We start from the raw sequence: 17,469 nt of genomic DNA, 5'->3' as shown, positions 1-17,469 counted from the left end.
TTTACGTGGGGAATATTTAATCAACAAGGCTGGTGTATTCAGACTAAATTAGAAGAGAAACCAAATCAATGACCTCCATATATTGTTCTGCTGGCTTATCAATTAGCTATGATTTTTGTACTGTGTCAGAGGGGCCTGTGTCATAAAACAGGCCAAATGGCATTTGTCATTCAGCTGACAAGTCACACAACTAAATGAGCTCCTATTGATTCACATGATTTTTCATCAGCCAAATTAAAAGCTGCAGTTTATTAGTGGTTCACTCTGCACGTGTGTTAGGTATTCTGGTCTCTGCTATTAAATCAAGTCTAAAAGGGTCAATGAAAACTCCTTATAAGTCCTTCAAGTTAAACATGTAACCGGTGGCATTACTTTGGTGAAGTGAACAAGTTGTTTGATGCTGCTGCCTGGGTTAGAAGCATTAGATTCATTATCCATTATTGAAAGGCCTTAACTTGGTTGGTTGGTTGGTTGGTTAAAGCTAATCTAATATAAACAGCTGCATCTTTTGCAAACAAAGTTGCTCCTGAATGTTTTTCATCATGACTTCTTCATTTCTCTGTTAGTTTATCTAAAGCTGCAAATGCCCCTGAAGCCCCAAAGGCCCTGAGTTTACCCCATTTAATTTATCTGTACATAATTTTAATAATCCTACATTTGCTACAAATTTATTTAGCTCAAGTAGAATATTAACTAAAACAGGTAGTCCATCCTGTGTCCCTGGACTGGGGGGACCATCTGTGAAATTCTAGTTTTAAGGAGTTATTAGTTAGTTGTTTTATACACTTCTTTTAACGTTTGCCCCTTCCAAAGACATTACATCCCTGTTTCTGTTTTTTTCCTCAAGAGGAGGCAGCGTCTGCCCATGCTGGTTGAGACTACATTTAATCGCTAGATAAATATGTGTCTATGGTCTGAAAGGGAGCTAAATGATACCACACTCCATGTCCTCCAGTCTGCACTTGAATCACAGCCCTTACATGGGATGGCCAATAAAATGCCCTGCCAAATTTACACACACACACTCCTCATGCTGTTGCTCTTGGAAATTAAAGTAGGCCTATGTGACATCACCATCATGTTTTTGATTGCTTTACTTCCTCTTCATTAACTTAATTATTTGGCTATCAGTAAACCCCACCAAATAATTAATATCTGAGAGCCTTTGTAATAAATTTAAACTGTAAACTGAGAATTAGAGGCAGTGGGGGCTGAGGGTCTGCCAGCTGCTCTATCCACTGCTTTAGTCCAAACAACCTTAGGATGGATTGCCATGTGATTGGTGTTGGCTAGAGGACTAATCCCAGTGATGTCTGATTTTTCCTTTAGTGTCACTGTAAATTTGAGATTTGTGGTTCTGAGTGAAATTTGTCAACAGCTATTTGATGGTTCCTTTGTCAAAAATCAATCCTTGTAATCTTTGGTGAATGGTGATCCAGACTTTTCTTCTAGCACCACCATCATGACAAAATGTCTTCTCTTATATATATATATATATATATATATATACATACATACATATATATATATTAGCTATTAGCACATATTAGCGGTGAACATCATACCTGTAAAAACATCAACATGTTAGCACTGTCATTTTGAGGATGTTGGCATGCTGGCGGTAGCATTTAGTGCACAATGCATTTGTTGTGGGTATGTGTACTTAAACGGTGTATTTTTTCATCACATTAAAAAAAAATAGCATTAACATTGGTATTTCATGGGGCATACCAGGAACACTGATCTAAATTTAAATATTTTCTCTTTTTGTTTCTTTACTGCTGTAATTTTTATTTCACAGTTAGGCTTACACCACAAACAAATTTCAGTCAAATACATGTATGATTCATCTTTGCAATCATTCAAATAAATTAAATTAATTTACATATAGATGACAAGAAGGAATATCAAGAACAAAAAGAAAAATCACATAAAATGTACAAAAGTTAATGTAATCCACGAGATATTCTGCAACTTGTTTGTGCATGTTTTGAAGCTTGTACAACACCACACAGCTTGATTAACTTTTTGTCCTTGTGACAGTGGAGGTTGCGTGAACTGTACGTTCTCAAACAAGCTGAAAATACAACAGTTCACTTACCATCTTATTTCACATCCTCCATTTGTGTAGCCATGTGTGCTCACTGTGTGACGCTGCAGCTGTTGGCAGATGGACAGTGAAGGTGAATGGCAGATGCATGACAACACATACATTTTTTTCAGCATGCTACAAAATGTAGAGTATTTACAGATGATTTTTATACAGATGGTTTATACAGAACAATCCTTGTGTGTCTGGTATCTGTGTGAACAATTAGTGATTCCAACAAATGCCTAATTGGAACACATGTACACATTCACAGAGCAACCCAGACAAAGATCTTTAGGCTCGGAAACAAATACAGTCAATGTCTCTGTAACACTCAGGAAACCAAACCAGTGGTTTTTTGTCTTCTCACAGTCCTGCCCCAATCTTCCTGTCACCTCCTCCCACTTGCACCCCCTCCAGCTCATCATCAGAGAAAGGGCTGTGGGGATTGTAGCCTACAGTGGTGCCATGCTGCAAGAAGTCCGTGGATCGTGACATCCCAACACCATTAGCTATAGAAATAGGAAAACCATGACGGGCTTCCTCTTCTTCCTCCTCCTCCTCCTCCTCCTCCTCATCTTCCTCTTCTCCATCCTCCAAGTCAAGATCTATCCCTCTGTCGTCTGGATTCGTAGCTTGTCTACTCTCATCAGACTTGTCACTGGCTGTTTTTCCTGCACTGCGTAGTCGCTCTGTCTCAGACTGGGCTGAGCTAGTGGCCTGCTCTTTCGCCTTCCGACTGCGCTTCCACTTCATCCTCCGATTCTGAAACCAGATCTTGACCTGCAGAAAGATTACAGATCCAAGAAACTGTATTCAAGATATGATAACATTTAGGAAATATATTCCAGAGGTTTTCTGAACAAGTGTAAATTCATGTTTTGATACATTTATGATTGGCAGCTCTAAAACAGATGCTATTATGAAAACTCCCAGTACTGTTAGATGTATTATTTTATATAATTTCTCTCTGTGGTTTCTAAAATTCTTTTTTGGTGTCTAGCCTTTATCCCCTCAGTGTTCCCAATGACATCCTAAAGGTGAAAAAAAGTGATTCACTATAACCTTGATGTGAACCTAAAAAAATCCCCAGAGCTTCACTTTTCTTTTCCCATTGACACTAAAGCACTAAGAATGTGTGTTCTTGAGCCATGAACACACAAACCATGAAACTGCCGAATCTCTGGCACAACGCAAAAATAATTTATAATTCACATATCTATTTTAATAGTCATATACGGCATCTACTTGCAACATGTAGAGATAAAAACATAGTTTTATACAATTTTATAACAATAAAGTGGATTCATTTTTTGTAAGACTATCATTATTTATAATCAAATATACGTACTTATAAATCCTAAACACTAGGCAACTAGAAATAAGACATAGGACATAGATATAACAGCAGAACAAGAGTGTATGCATAAGACTCTGTTCATAATTTCTTAGGATATAGACACTTGAAACAGTAATGAAATGACAGAGTGGAGACTAAAATCTTGTGTTTGTTGCACAGTGCTCTTTGATAAACCATATGCAAAATTACACTTCTGCAAGTTGCAGTTTCCCAGAATTAAGGTGTGTTTTAATTTAAGTGTTAGTCACAACACATTAATGGATTAGAATGGCCTTGTCTTAGTTACAGACCATGGTTTGTTTAGAGGTGCCATTTATTTTTGATTTTAGGATGAAATGTTTAACATGTTATTTGTGATTTTATTATCACATTTGTGTTTATTTAATTTTATTCTTTGTTATGGATCTTATGTTGGTTTTCAGGAACTCACTGGCATAACTGCACAGCTCAACCATGACTCTTTAATGATGTTTGAATTCAGTTAGGCATTCCTGATTAAAGAAAAAACTAAATAAGTGAAGCCTTTTACTACAGGTGTCCAAAAATTTTGCATACAAATTTCTTACTGGAGTGTGCTGTGCCTGGCATGTAGCTGCAGTGAAGCAGGGAAGAAAACTGAATAAGAACATTGCCTCATGTTCTGTAAACTTACCTGTGTTTCAGTCAGCATGAGTGAGGTGGCCACTTCAAATCTTTTAGGTCTGGACAGGTACTTGTTGAGTTTGAACTGGTTCTCCAGCTCCAGGAGCTGCTGGCTGGTGAAGGCAGTGCGGGGCCTTCGGCACTTCCCCAACAGACCGGTCTGAGGGCCCGCTGGAGGATGAAGAGCAAAGTTATCAGTGGCTGTAGTGTCATGAAAATGTATGGGTTACATTTATAGTTTACATTTACAGTTTTATGACAACTTATGTAATAAAGACCTTTGTTAATTCATTGTTTTTTAGTTCTCTTTTTATATTTAACACACAATGTCCTAATATTCCTATCTGATAATTCAGCTAAAACTGATTTTGAAACATTTGGCCTTTGAAGAAAAAAAAAGTCTTATATAAGCTGAAACATTTGACTGGACACTTTTAATATATAATACCAAGGACATAGTACATTCAGTATATTTTGTGGGTGGGAACATGCACACATATGCCCACACTCTCTGGCCATCATTAACTATAATAGCTTTCCTGCAGTTTATTGTTGACGAGGGGACACGGCAGAAGCGGGCGCAGGGGCCATAAAAACACAGGCATGCCATTAACTTAATGAAAATTCAATGAAGGCTTTTGGGATTTTATTGATGAACTACAGAACGTTTTAGGTGTTTTGTTTATAGTTTCATAGTCACACAATGACAATTTTCATCGGGTTGGCGTTTATAGAGAAATAAATGAGCCAAAATGAAAATATGACACAGAGATACGCATTAAACCCAGGCCAATGTATTGAACAGGAGAATGTGACTAACACTAAATAAACAAAAACCCCTGGTTAGTGCCTTGAATACAATTTTAAAGTGACTTTGAAGTGTCGCTTTCAAAAATAGGCTGTAAATTATAATTATGCTGTAAAACTAATTTAATACAAGGTGCTTTGAATTAGGAAATCAAGCTATTTCTGTCTGTTTTGAGACTACGCCACCGTGATACCAAACGTTTTCTAGAAAAATTCTGACGCATCAAGCATCAGTATGAAACGTGCTAACCAGTAATTGGCTAAAAAACAAACCACTGTCACAGCTTTGATAGACCTGAAAATGAAAACAAGAAAAAAAAAAAAAAATAGGAAAAAAAAAACATAGGTCTATTTTATTAGTAGTAGACTATAATCATAGAACATTATCAATAATAACAAGAAACAATGACCCTAGTAATAAACATAATACAAACGGAACATATGTCGATATATATTATTTCTATATAATAATAATAACAATACTGGGACGGCGCATTTACTAACACGCATCTCGTCTCTGCAGTTTGTGATCACTCAGGACCATGGTTTGTAAAACACAACAAGCATTTAAAAGAACTACTACTACTACTCCTACTACTACTACTAATAATAATAGTAATAACAACAATAATAATCAGTGTTTGGCCATTTATTTCACAACACCTCAGCTCTACGGTCCTTCAGATGTCAAATAGTTTGGTTTAAACCGCTTTCTTCTTGTAAAAACCGATAATGGAAAACGGTTTAACAAGTGACACTGATTTATTTGTCTTTTATTTGTTAATTCTTCCAGTTTAATCGCCCCTTGAATTGAACTCTGAAATAATCGCATTGGACCATACTTACAGGTGTAATCTGGCAGTCGTGGCATCATCATCCCAGCGCGGATCCAGTGCTCCAGGGGCAGTGACCCCGCTATGGCCGCCGCTTTCAGGTGCTCTGGGTAGGTCTGTGTTAGTTGTGTGAAACTGGTGTATGCAAACGCGGGGTGCTGCCCACCCAACGCCGATAATGGATACATGGGTGCAGGATACATGCCAGGAATTGCTCCCTGGGGCAGCGAGGAGAGTCCTGGATGCGGGAGATTTAGAACACCCGGTTTGGGGATTATTCCGGTCTGAAGTTGTGCGGCCCGCGGGGGCGGGGTTTCCGCACGGCGACAAGAGACCGGGCTGCCCGCGGGGCTGTCGCTGCTCAGCCCGGGGGAGAGATCTCGGTTCCCCCGATTAGTCTCATCAGCGAGCAGGGCGTCAATTCTGAAGTTTTTCGATTTTTCCATAACGACCTCACTCAGGAGAACCGAAGAGTCTTACAGAAATAAATGTGTCAAGCTTGGCGAGGGCGCACCTGTGCCGTGCGTCAGCGAGGTAGACAGCGGAGCCTCAACCAATCGCACTCATAAGGTTCAGGCCGGATCAGCACAGGCTGTATGTCTTTCAAAGAGGCAGCATAATTATCCCGCAACCACCAGTGTTCACAGAAACCAAACTTTAAATGAATGAAGTTCGCGTGTGCGCCCCTAAGCCTGTTTAGCTGAGTCGCACCTACACGTCACTCTGCAACATTGCAGACTTCTGCTACTTAATACTGACTTCAGAAACAGCCCAGAGGTAGGCAACGTGTCTCACCCATCAGCTGTCCTCCACCCCTGCAGGCCGCCGTGAGCTGGGATTGGCTGAAGACTGAGCTACTCTGACGGGCCTCTAATCAGCTAATTACTCGCTCGTTTCTCCCCCCCAGAAAGCATTCAGAGTGAGGTAATGTCCAACCCTTGTCCCGCCTGCAAACACCTTCAACTGCATCAAAGCGCGGAGGTACATTAGAAGATTAGGCAATTGTACTTTCAGTATCTATCTTACTGCCAGCTCCGCATACTCACCACAGATTGCAGCTACCTTGCCATAAACAAAGAATTATATGCACCGCTTTGATTGTCCAAACTAATTATTAGTGCTGCAAACATCCTCCACACCTTAGCGCCAAACACTGGCTGTTTTCATCAGTCCTAATGTTATTGGGTCCCTCTGACTGGTGAAGATAAGGAAAAAAACATTGTATCCACTCCAGTATTTAAATCATTAATATTAATGGCTTGCTTCATTCTCGTACTAAGGCCATACCAATGCCATTAAAGTTTACGATCGGGAATTGCACACAAACCGTATAAAAGTGTAATGACTTGGCAGAAGAGGCTATAAGTTAATTCGTCCTTCCGCTTACTGCGAACTAAAACAGTCTGAAGAGCTGAAAAAGCGGAGGGGAATCATTGGAAGCAGAGTCTGACTTATACTTTCCAACATGCTGCATCAAACCTGGCAGCTGAATTCAGCTACTGTTGGTCCAACCACCTGGTATTTCACTGACAACATTGTAAAAACAACAGACTACAGTATAATACAGTCTGAACACATAGAGGAACTGTGCCGCAGACAATTTGTTACAATCTGAATTAAGACAATGATAGTTGGCGTTTTATGCTGAGGCTTCATGTGAACGACACAAATAAATGAAGGGCCAATACCGAAGCTCGACATGTGAAATAAAGCTGAAAATACTCGATAAACCCTTAAAAAACGTCTAAACGTCTATTGTTAGTTATACCTGGATATTTGTATTATAAACCAGTAAGGTCTGAGTGTTATGGTGGGTAGGCCTAAATAGTGATTGTTTTATTTACATCATTGGCTTCATCAGTTATCTGTTGGCCTAGTCTAAAATACTGGAGACACAGGTCTAATGTGACGCCATCAGATGAGCATTAGACGGCAAAGTTGAAACTACAGATTGAAAATGAATCCACAACAATTCTGACAACTGATCTGAGTTATTTCTTTAATGCAAAACATTCAATGATTATCTCTGCTAACTTATCATGGACTGATAGTTTAGGGACAAACGAATCAAAGTGATTATAAATGAAAATGTTCATTAGTTGCGGCTTTGCGATTGATTCCTCATCCTAGAAATAAACCTGTACTGCCCGGAGAGACCGAGCTGGACATTCACACGCGTGTTCTCCATCACTTCATCTGTGGCCGAACACCTTCAATAACAAACAGCCAGTGCAGACGTCTGCGCTTTACATGTCACAGTGTCACTGTCTAATCTAAACCTCAGCTCAAGCTTCCATCCAAAAACCTCTAAACCGTGTATCTCAGGGAAATGAAATCCTTTCTGCTGATATCAATAAAAAGCTACATGGGGGGATCTTCTGGAGACACGACGAGAGCATGTGCGGGAGCGCGCGTTTAGTTGACCTCCAGAAAATTGGAGCGGCCTTTCAGGTCCGCCCACCTCTTTCCCTCCCTGTCTCCATCACTACTGTGGCTCGACGTCTCTCACCCTCAGCTCTCCATCAGGCAGATTACCGTCTGTCTCCGGCGCTGATATAGAGGTAATTTGCTCCAGGGAAATCAGCGCGGATTTCTACCTGTTTCCCTCAACCTCTCCTCCCGCCAATGCCTTATTTCATTGCTTTTAGGATTTTAAAGTAATTTCAATAGCCAGGCCCGCACAAATGAAACTGAATCAGTGACTGAAAATGTGCCTTTTTCCTCTCACAGCTGGAAACATATGATCTGCACTGCACTGCTGTCACCTGTGTGTGCCAGTAGGCCTGACTCGTCCACGATTAGTCATTTTAAATAATTTATACAGAAGGATGACCCAGAATATCCTAAAATATTCTGGAATATTTGAAAAGGTTATTTAGGTCTGCATCAGACCAGAGCTGAACCACAAAAGCAGACAGGAGCCCCCAAAGTCCCCTACATGCTCACCTCCAGTCTAACTTCTGTCAGTCAGTTGTCAGTTTTCTGTCAGTGATAAATAAATTCAGATAGCCTACTTGTTGGTTTCTGTTGCCTCAAGAAAAAAGGAAACTGTCATGTGTAGTGGGGGGTCAAATTTATTGCTCTGGGGCCCCTCAGGAAGTTAATCCAGCCATGCGTCAGACAAACAACAAAACATTGTGAGGCTGGATCAGAGGATAACATGCCAGGTTAAATAATTCAGAATGATAAAACAAGCAAGAAAAATGTTATTAAGTAAGTAACAAAATTAAATAAAAGTTATAGAGATGCTGATTTCACCTGATTAAAAATATTGTAGGACCTCTATGAGTTAATTTGATTAAGCCCAGCTTTATTTAGGAAAATGTACAACTTAAGCAAAACAAAGTAATTAAGGTATGGAAATCATATTAGGGCCCTGTGCCAGCTGTGTGGTTTCTCTGGCTGGAAATTCTGACTTGCCATGCCCTTAAAACAACGCTGTCACTTACAGCACAAGCTAAGCTCATGTTTTTCACAGCTTCCTGTGAAGTAAAAGTGCAATGAGCTTCCTAGTGAGTTTGCTAATAAAATGCAACCTATTTCCAACATCTAACCTGCGAAATTGTTAAAACTTTTCCTTTAAAATACCAAATGACACACTGAAGACACATGACTCAGGATTTGTTGTTTGATATTACAAAGACATCTGACATGCATTTAGTGATCTGGATCTTCAGTTTGTGAACCACTTTAGTCCAGACTGGGTGGAGTGCCATAACTTTTCACTTTTTATCATCATTCTGTCAAGATTCTGATTTGAGCAGAATGGTTCATGACCAGATAAAATAATATGTTCCCACACTTAACTATTGTAACATCAGCTTATTAACTAGTCAACTGGTTTAACCCAGTTCTGCTGGGGTTTTTTCCTTTTGCTTCACAATTATAAATAGCAGAGATAGTAATGAGATGCTATATTGATCCATTAGGAGGAAACCTTTCAGAGGTCAGGGTGAGCCACAGTGCAGTATGGTGGGGCTGATATGATTTACTGTGATGCTGATAGACTATTCAGCAGCATGCGTGAGGCTCACAACTGACGCAGAAACAACAACAGCAACAAAACACAGCTCATCAGAGGGACCAACTGCAGATAGAAACCTAGTTTAAAGGTTAGTTTCATTTTAGTCAAAGGCCAACCTAAACCTAGGCCAAAACCGCCTTTTCTCTGTCACATATGTCCTCATATGCACATGCCCTTTTGAACACTTGACAGAACTCCCTAAATGCAGTCCACACCACTCAGACCATGAGACGACAATTGGTTCAAAGACGCCGCTGGCCCTTGACGTTAAACTACAAAGCCAGAGTTTATCGACAAGTTACAAGTCAACTCAGCAGTGAATAGGAGTTTATGGAAGCATTAAAGAGCTTATCAGCAATTACAGGTATATTTTTCAATCATTACCACAGCCCTGACACATGCTGACCTGTCTTAAAACTAATCTGGGTGTGTTCTTGAGCTCTCTGTGTGCCCGCCTGGTCAGCAAATTATTGTCTCCCATTGGATCAGTGATTCCCACTGGTTTACTTAATCTATTGATAAGAGCCTTCGAGGTGTTAATGGGTGAGACTAAATAATCTGTGGGATCTGAATAAAGCTTGGACTGATTTTTTGATATAACTGATCAAATAACAATATGTCAACAGACCATAAATGATACATCGATTCATCCCAATTCAACTGGCTTTGATGCAGTCTGTGTGTAAAGTACTGTGATGTTGTTATATTATGGTATGAATGAGGACATTGTACATGCTTTTGAAATGTGATTTAGAGAAAGACCTTTATATGCATTTCCTTTGCTCTGTTTATATTTGATGATTTTTTCAAAATTTACAATGTTACTGAAAAATGTGTGAAGTCAGAGCTACACATTTCTTTATTACTTCTTTATTTTATATTTATTCATAGGACAATGCTGTGGTGCTCAAGGGTTATTTTAGAACTTTGTTATTCAGATGTGCAGTTAGTCTTAATTGGGAATCACCAGCATAATCACTTTTCCTGCAGATTATATTCTGGGTTCCATATTTTCTATGTAACCTGTCTGATAGAGTGGCATTAAGTCATTTTGAATCATTTCATATTTTAGTGGGATTGCACAAGGATGTGGCCAGTTTTCTCCTGGGAGGAAGCATTTTTGTAAGAGCAACTCTGTGAATTCTATAGCTATGAATACTCACAGACCCTCATGGTAAATGTAGTCCTTACTTTCTTTACAACACAAAGTACTCTCAGACCTGCTACAGGTGCACATATCTATATCTGCTCTTCCTCTAAGCTGGTTGTGATACATGTAGCTTTCAGATATGCTGTTGACAAATACTAGTTTTCCCACCAGACCTGGAGAATAACATCCAGACGGTGGCCGTGATGAATGATTCGGTGCACAATGGGCTTTCTGTGAAGTGAAAATTAGCTCTCCCTACTCCTGGTAATTAGACTAATTCCCACAGTGTTAAAGGCAGGCAATAAATCAGCTTGCTTTCTGCCAGACCTTGAGACCAAAATTAATGTTGTCTCATTAAAGAGATAAAGGTAATTTATTAGAGTTTTACTTCTCTTCTTAGTCTCTGTACCCTGTCCCCATCATTTATTAACCAATATTGAGTTTTGCCATATGACATCTAGCGCACTGGATGTGAGTCTCCTTTTGTGTGTCTTTGCTACTTTGGCTCCTTCCCACTCCTCTCTCTCCCATCAGATAAATATCAGGACTTTCACGAGCTGCTGTGGAGAGGAAATACAGCTGTATGCCAAGCCTGAAAGTCATGTCATTTGCCCAAGATGAACTCTTGTGAGAGTTAATGCCCCTTATGAATACATCAACAGGAGCAACAGAGTTTGTTTCTAGTAAATCTGGGTAGGTGGACATGCTCGGCCCAACACCAACCAGACTCACACAGTATAAATTCCACATTGTTAAAGTCATAATTACAAACAGCTAAAAGGGGGGCAAATGATTCACAACAGCCTTGTGTTATAATTCTGACTCAGAGATACAAGGGATTTCTGAAGCTACAGCACCATATCTTCCAGATATATAGACAAACTCCTGGAAACATAGTTGTAAAGCAAGCATCACTGGAGTTTCATCCAAATAATATCCAATATTAACACTAATAAAATTGGTTCATTTAATTTTACAGGAGGTACAATTTGTTTGTGTCCTACTTTGATTTTGAACAAACTAGTCAAAATATATAGGCTACTGTAACACTACAAAAGTAGATAATTAAGCCTATTGCTCTTATTTTTCAACAATGATTAGTAACAAGGCAGAAACAAATCCTTCTATGTCATTGTTAACAAACTACACATTAGTTGTTGAACAAATTCCTAAACCTTATGCAGCTATCTGTGGTCTACAGAAAACAGCAGACTTAGATGGCTACCTGAGATGTTTATTCATTAAAACATTTAATACGAACGTGAATCCTATACTCTGAGATATGTTACAGACGTATCAAGAACAGGAGGAATGTTGACTTCTCCCTAGAATAGTTTCTCATTTGTTTGAAATATTTGTTCAGGGTCTGTGTAACATCTAAATTGGGGAATTCCAACCTTGTAATTCACCAATCTGAATCTCTCAGCTCACCTGTTTGTTTTTTCCACACTGGAAACAAAAGCTTCCTTTCAACATGCCCCAGTCCAGTGTGAGTTTTATGACCATTTAATGGGTCCTTCCATCTAACAGCCCTGTGTTTTATTATCATCCATACAAGGGACCCATTGTGCTTAGACATGGGAGATAGGAGATAAATATACCTTATCAGCCACAAGAAGACATCATTACTTTCACTCTGCTATCTCATTGTGCCTCTCCACCATGCATTATCTGGCCACTTATGAGGATATTCAGAGCCATCATGTGCTTTGAAGATCTCCGCAGGTTTCCTGCTCTCTCTCTTGTCCTCTCTTCAGCAGTTCAACTCAGTTTCAGCTGTATAGTGTTAGAAATAAAGTGTCTTTCAGGGCAATGCGAGCCAAGCTTTGCTGTCTAAAATTACATTTGAATCTTCATCTAATTGCTACTTTAGGGATGAGGATTATTGCTCATGATAGCGTTTCCTGTGCCATGCTTTCTTTGTACTGCCTAATTTAACTGGTAACACTAACCAAAGACTACCAAGGGGAGAAGGACAGATGAGCAGTGAAAGGTAGTGAGAGCAGTGAAACAAAACTGATTTGTTTTTAAATAAATAAAAAAAACACAACAAATAAAGAAAATACCCAAATATTTAAGTTGGTTGACATTGTTTCTCAGTATGTAGCAAGCCCTTTCTTAGCATTTTATTATTTAGTATTACCTGCATTTGAACTTAACTTCTGCTTTTAAAAATTGAGAAAATTACTTTATTTACCAAATCACTTTGGTCCTATTAAAACGATTTTCATGACATTTGGCACATACATTAATCTTCCTTGTAATAACTTGATTCCTTAATTTTTCCTACAGTATCATGTCTAAATTGCCCAACATGTTTTTTTTTTTCTTGTAACTCAATACCTGCTAATTAAACAGCACCAAGGTTGAGGGATGTATAGCACAAAACAACATGCACAAAATGATCATCTATGCAATTTCAGATTTTGGGCTGCACACTTAAAAACTTGGCTCTTTTCTCAGCTGGCAGCTTTAGTCTTGAATGGTCTAGTCTAATTACAAAAACAATGAAGTATACATATACTGCAGTTGACAGTGCTGGTAGCTGCTTTCAAATCAGTACATACACTGCCACATTGTCATTGCTGGGATAATTAGCTCATCATCATAATGCAGTCAATTTTAGTTATCACTATGACCACATATTTAGTTTAGATCTAATCACACACAACAAAGACACTCCACATGCTCACAAAGACGGAGCCAGCAAGAGAAGAGGAGGAAGTGCTTTTTAACAAAATTAAATTTAGATCTTTTTGTTACTTTGAGAAGTTGTTGTGAGCTGTGTGTGATGGATCATACAGATTAGAAAACAAATTCAATCATGTGTAGACTAATCTTTTAAGCCAATGAATCTTTGTAGTAGTGCCACCTTCCATCAGGTAATTTCTGTTAGGACGCAGTCAATATTCCAAAAATTGAAATGAATTGAGCAGTCACTTAACTTTGTCAATAGACTAATGGAACACTGGTAAGATTTGTCAATTTATGAAATTGTGGCAGACGTAAATCACAGCATTGTGGTGTATTTTAATGGCTCTCAATTGATCAAAACATCATCAGAGGTGTGACAAACTATGGTCTGTCAGATGAAGTGACACACCAGACAAAATATCCTTAGTGAGTACCAACAGGCAGATCAATCTATGCAATTCAGCTTATATTTAGTGCATTTGGATGGTGAAACGATGAAATAAAATTAGATCTGTGCAGTGATCTTTTTTGGCATTCAGTAACTTTCTGCATATCACACAATGACGCAATATCAAAGTAATAGTGTCCAGTAGTTTTCCATTTAAACCAAACACTGCTGTGGCCATTTTAATTCTTTAGCCATCACAGCACAATATATTGCACCACTGACCTTGAGGAGACAATGAAAGTTTTTCCAAGTTAAATGGTTTAAATACAATTGTCTCTGCCTCATGCAATCATCTTTTCTATACTCTTTGTTCTTTCTATTTGTTCTATTTACAGCTACAAGGGTAGAGAGGTCAGGGAACTCATCCTTCTCTGTCAGTGTGCTAATTAGTTTGAATAAGCTGCCCCTCCTCCTGAAAAAACTACAAATGCTCAATCTTTATGGTAGCCTAAATCATTTTTAGTCAGTCAGTCTCAAATAACTAGAGGTGGTCAAATTCTCCATCCTGTGTGGATTAAAAATGTGCTTTACAGGAGCCAAACAGTCAAACAGTACAGAGAAGCAAATGTTCTAGATGTAGTAAGATATATAATGCTTTTACAAGTTTAAATCAAAATGACAGTTATAAAATAATAAGTTAGACGTTAAGCAAATATTAAATAATAAGTAGCTGAACCTTCACAATCAGGGTTTGGGTTTCTACACAACAGACCAAACTATTTTAATCTGTTTTCATTTAAAGAAGGTCTTCTCTACTGCAGGGCTCTGAGGGGTCAAACTAAGGTCATCAGTATGCCCCAGCAGACATGCTTGTTAGACGGTCAAACAGTGTGTGAATATACTGCATGTATTCACTTTGGTTGGCTGTATGTTTCAGAATAGATCTGAAAGGTTTTATTATTAATATTTATGTTTCTTTGCAGATCATTTACAGATGAAGTGTGACTTCTGGTATTTAGAATTGTATCCACACTTTCTGCTTATCATCCTCTTTCACTACTGTTCATGTTTGTGATTGTAACTAAATTCAGTCTGCTATTGTATTTGTGGTTGTGATAGTCTTTTGGTGTTTTGTGTTGTACAGCACTTTATAATTTTTGTTTAGAAAAGTGCTATTAAAATTAAATTGTTTATGCAGATCTTTCGTCATCCTCTTACCATAACCCAAAATAATCCTGGGTAAGAAAATTCAACACGTACAATATTTACATAGCTTATTGACATTTGGTTTTGTTCAAATATCCTTAGGAGATCAGTGCTGTTTGTGATATACTATTTGCTCAGTGCACTGACATGTTAAGTTTCAGGAAATGTGCCATACTGGGACTGGCTCTGCATGAGCTAGCTGAAGAATTACCATTTCCATAATTGGCTGTTCTGTCAGAGGTTCTGACAAGCTGAGATGATGAAGCAGTCACTAAGTGATTTGTCTCCTGCCCTGTCTGATACTGTGCCCGACACAAAACATCAGTCTCTAATTAGAACATCTGCTGTTTTCTCTTCTTACACCCTACACTGTACGGTTCTCCTATTTTCTGCAGGCCCCGTCTGCCAACTTAGTCACAGACTTTGTCACAGCAGACATATTGACCAAAGGAAAATAACAGATGATAAAAACACTGACCAGAACCATGAAATTCAATGCTGAAAACTGGCTAAGTGTATAGAAGCCACAGGCAAACCATGGACAGCATATATTTATACATGTATTTGTTTTCTTTCTGATAGTGAGAAGCTTGGTAGAGCCAGTGGGCAATTAACTTAACATTAAGACAATGTCTGTTAAATTTATACACAAACAAAAATTTCAGACAATAATTTATCCATATGCTCAGTACTTCTGTGCCTTGCAACTGTTCCCAAAACTAGGGGAAGTCCCAGTGATTAATTAAAAAGGAGTTAGAGATCTTTGCTGCTAAGGATTACTAACCTGAATGTTCACCATTCACCATTTAACCACAGTTTGGTGCTAAGCAGGTAGTGTTCTAGGCATTTGGGACCTTTTTTCGCTGAAAACTGCTGTGGTCAAAAAACATTATGAGAGTCTGTAATTTTATGGGCTGGAGAAATAAACAATAGGCTGACACATAGTTGAATATAATTTTAAGGCTAATTAAGACGTGTTGGCAAATGTGCATAGGCATCTGAATGTATCTATGCAGCAAAAGGGATTTATGGATAAGCATAGGTAGCTGATGGATGCACGCACACACAGGCACACACAGGCGCACACACACACACACACACACACACACACACACACACACACACACACACCTTATAAATCTCCATTGGCTGTGCAGAGCTTCATGTCCTGTGCACCAATTGGTTGATCCAACTTTCTGTTGGGAGGTTGGAGACAGTGGAAGGTGGAGCAACTACAGGAGAGAAGTGGGGAAATGTAAACTTATAGATTTATTACTTGTCGACTATTCCACTTGTTTTGCGACTTGTTTTCACAAATAAATAGTTTTCCTTGCTAATTTCTGATTCCTACCTTCTTCTATGTTTTCTGTACTCTAACCAGAACATTAATCTTCCCACAAGTATAAATGTAAAGTTGTGATATGTAGAGATGAAAACTTTAAATTCAGCTTTAGAGATGTAGGTGCTAATAGGATAATTTCCTCCAATACTGCAGATCTAGAGCATAATATCTTCTAATCTAACCCTAAGCATGAATGCAGAAACGCATATGTCCCAAATATTCTCACCGTCAACAGGTGTTCTGCCCCTGCATACTGCACCTGAGAGAGGTCCACTAACGTATGATCATTATTCAGTGTATGTCCCATAGCCATGGCTGAAGTTAAATATCTCTCAAAGATCGGCAATATTGTTTAAGGTTGTGCTTTGGGAAAGGCTGCCACATAGAGGTCTGCATATGCTGGTTGGATTTAGGACTTAATGAGTAGAAATATTATTTTTATTTTGTCTGCACCTATCTATATAATCATTATCCATATATCCAATCATTAAAAACATTGTGCAAGCACCCAATAATGTACTCAAAACTCTGAATGCACCATTAATGTCCTTTATCACTGTCCTCTCTGGCTCCCTCTCCAATACCTTTTCCCCTTCTCCCCCTTCCAGAGACTGTGTGCTTGCCCTGACAATTCTGCATTATGGAAATAAATTGTTCCATTAGGTGCATTGTGTTCTGTCATCAGGCCAGCCACACTGAGTTATTAATGGACATGGCCTTCATTTTGATTAAGACTGAAGATTTATGAAAAAAAAACACACTGGTGACATTATCACCCAACATAGCTTCCTTCACTGAGGTGTGTTCAATGTTACAGTCACAGGAAGTGACCTTATAAATGACACCAATCTGGAGGTTATAATTTGACAGATACAGGACAGTTTTCTAATTTTACTACTGGAAGGAGCAATGGTCAGGCTGGCAAAGACTTGCA

General features: G+C 38.7%; 1 protein-coding gene across 2 annotated transcripts; it reads right to left on the bottom strand.

The window, feature by feature from the left end:
* Positions 1–2,455: 2,455 nt before the first annotated feature.
* Positions 2,456–6,436, bottom strand: mnx2b (motor neuron and pancreas homeobox 2b). Of its 2 annotated transcripts, none has more exons than XM_026320254.1 (3): positions 5,715–6,436; positions 4,102–4,262; positions 2,456–2,872 (listed from the first exon to the last, which is right to left on the bottom strand). In XM_026320254.1, the coding sequence occupies exons 1-3, from the start codon at positions 6,175–6,177 to the stop codon at positions 2,456–2,458; spliced, it is 1,041 nt and encodes a 346-aa protein (XP_026176039.1). In that variant the 5' UTR covers positions 6,178–6,436. The 2 variants fall into 2 exon arrangements, with proteins under 2 accessions (XP_026176039.1, XP_026176040.1); XM_026320255.1 differs by having other exon boundaries at positions 5,745–6,436.
* Positions 6,437–17,469: the final 11,033 nt, after the last annotated feature.

Source organism: Mastacembelus armatus, chromosome 3 (assembly GCF_900324485.2).
Source record: "Mastacembelus armatus chromosome 3, fMasArm1.2, whole genome shotgun sequence".
Taxonomy (NCBI): Eukaryota; Metazoa; Chordata; class Actinopteri; order Synbranchiformes; family Mastacembelidae; genus Mastacembelus; species Mastacembelus armatus.
Note: the sequence above shows the minus strand (reverse complement) of the source record. Positions and strands in the feature narration are given on the sequence as shown.

Coding starts and splice junctions, on each gene's coding strand:
- mnx2b (XM_026320254.1), bottom strand. CDS start 6,177: ATGGAAAAATCGAAAAACTTCAGAATTGACGCCCTGCTCGCTGATGAG. Junction 4,263..5,714: donor TCCAATGCGATTATTTCAGA/GTTCAATTCAAG, acceptor TTCATCCTCCAG/CGGGCCCTCAGACCGGTCTG. Junction 2,873..4,101: donor TCATGCTGACTGAAACACAG/GTAAGTTTACAG, acceptor ATCTTTCTGCAG/GTCAAGATCTGGTTTCAGAA.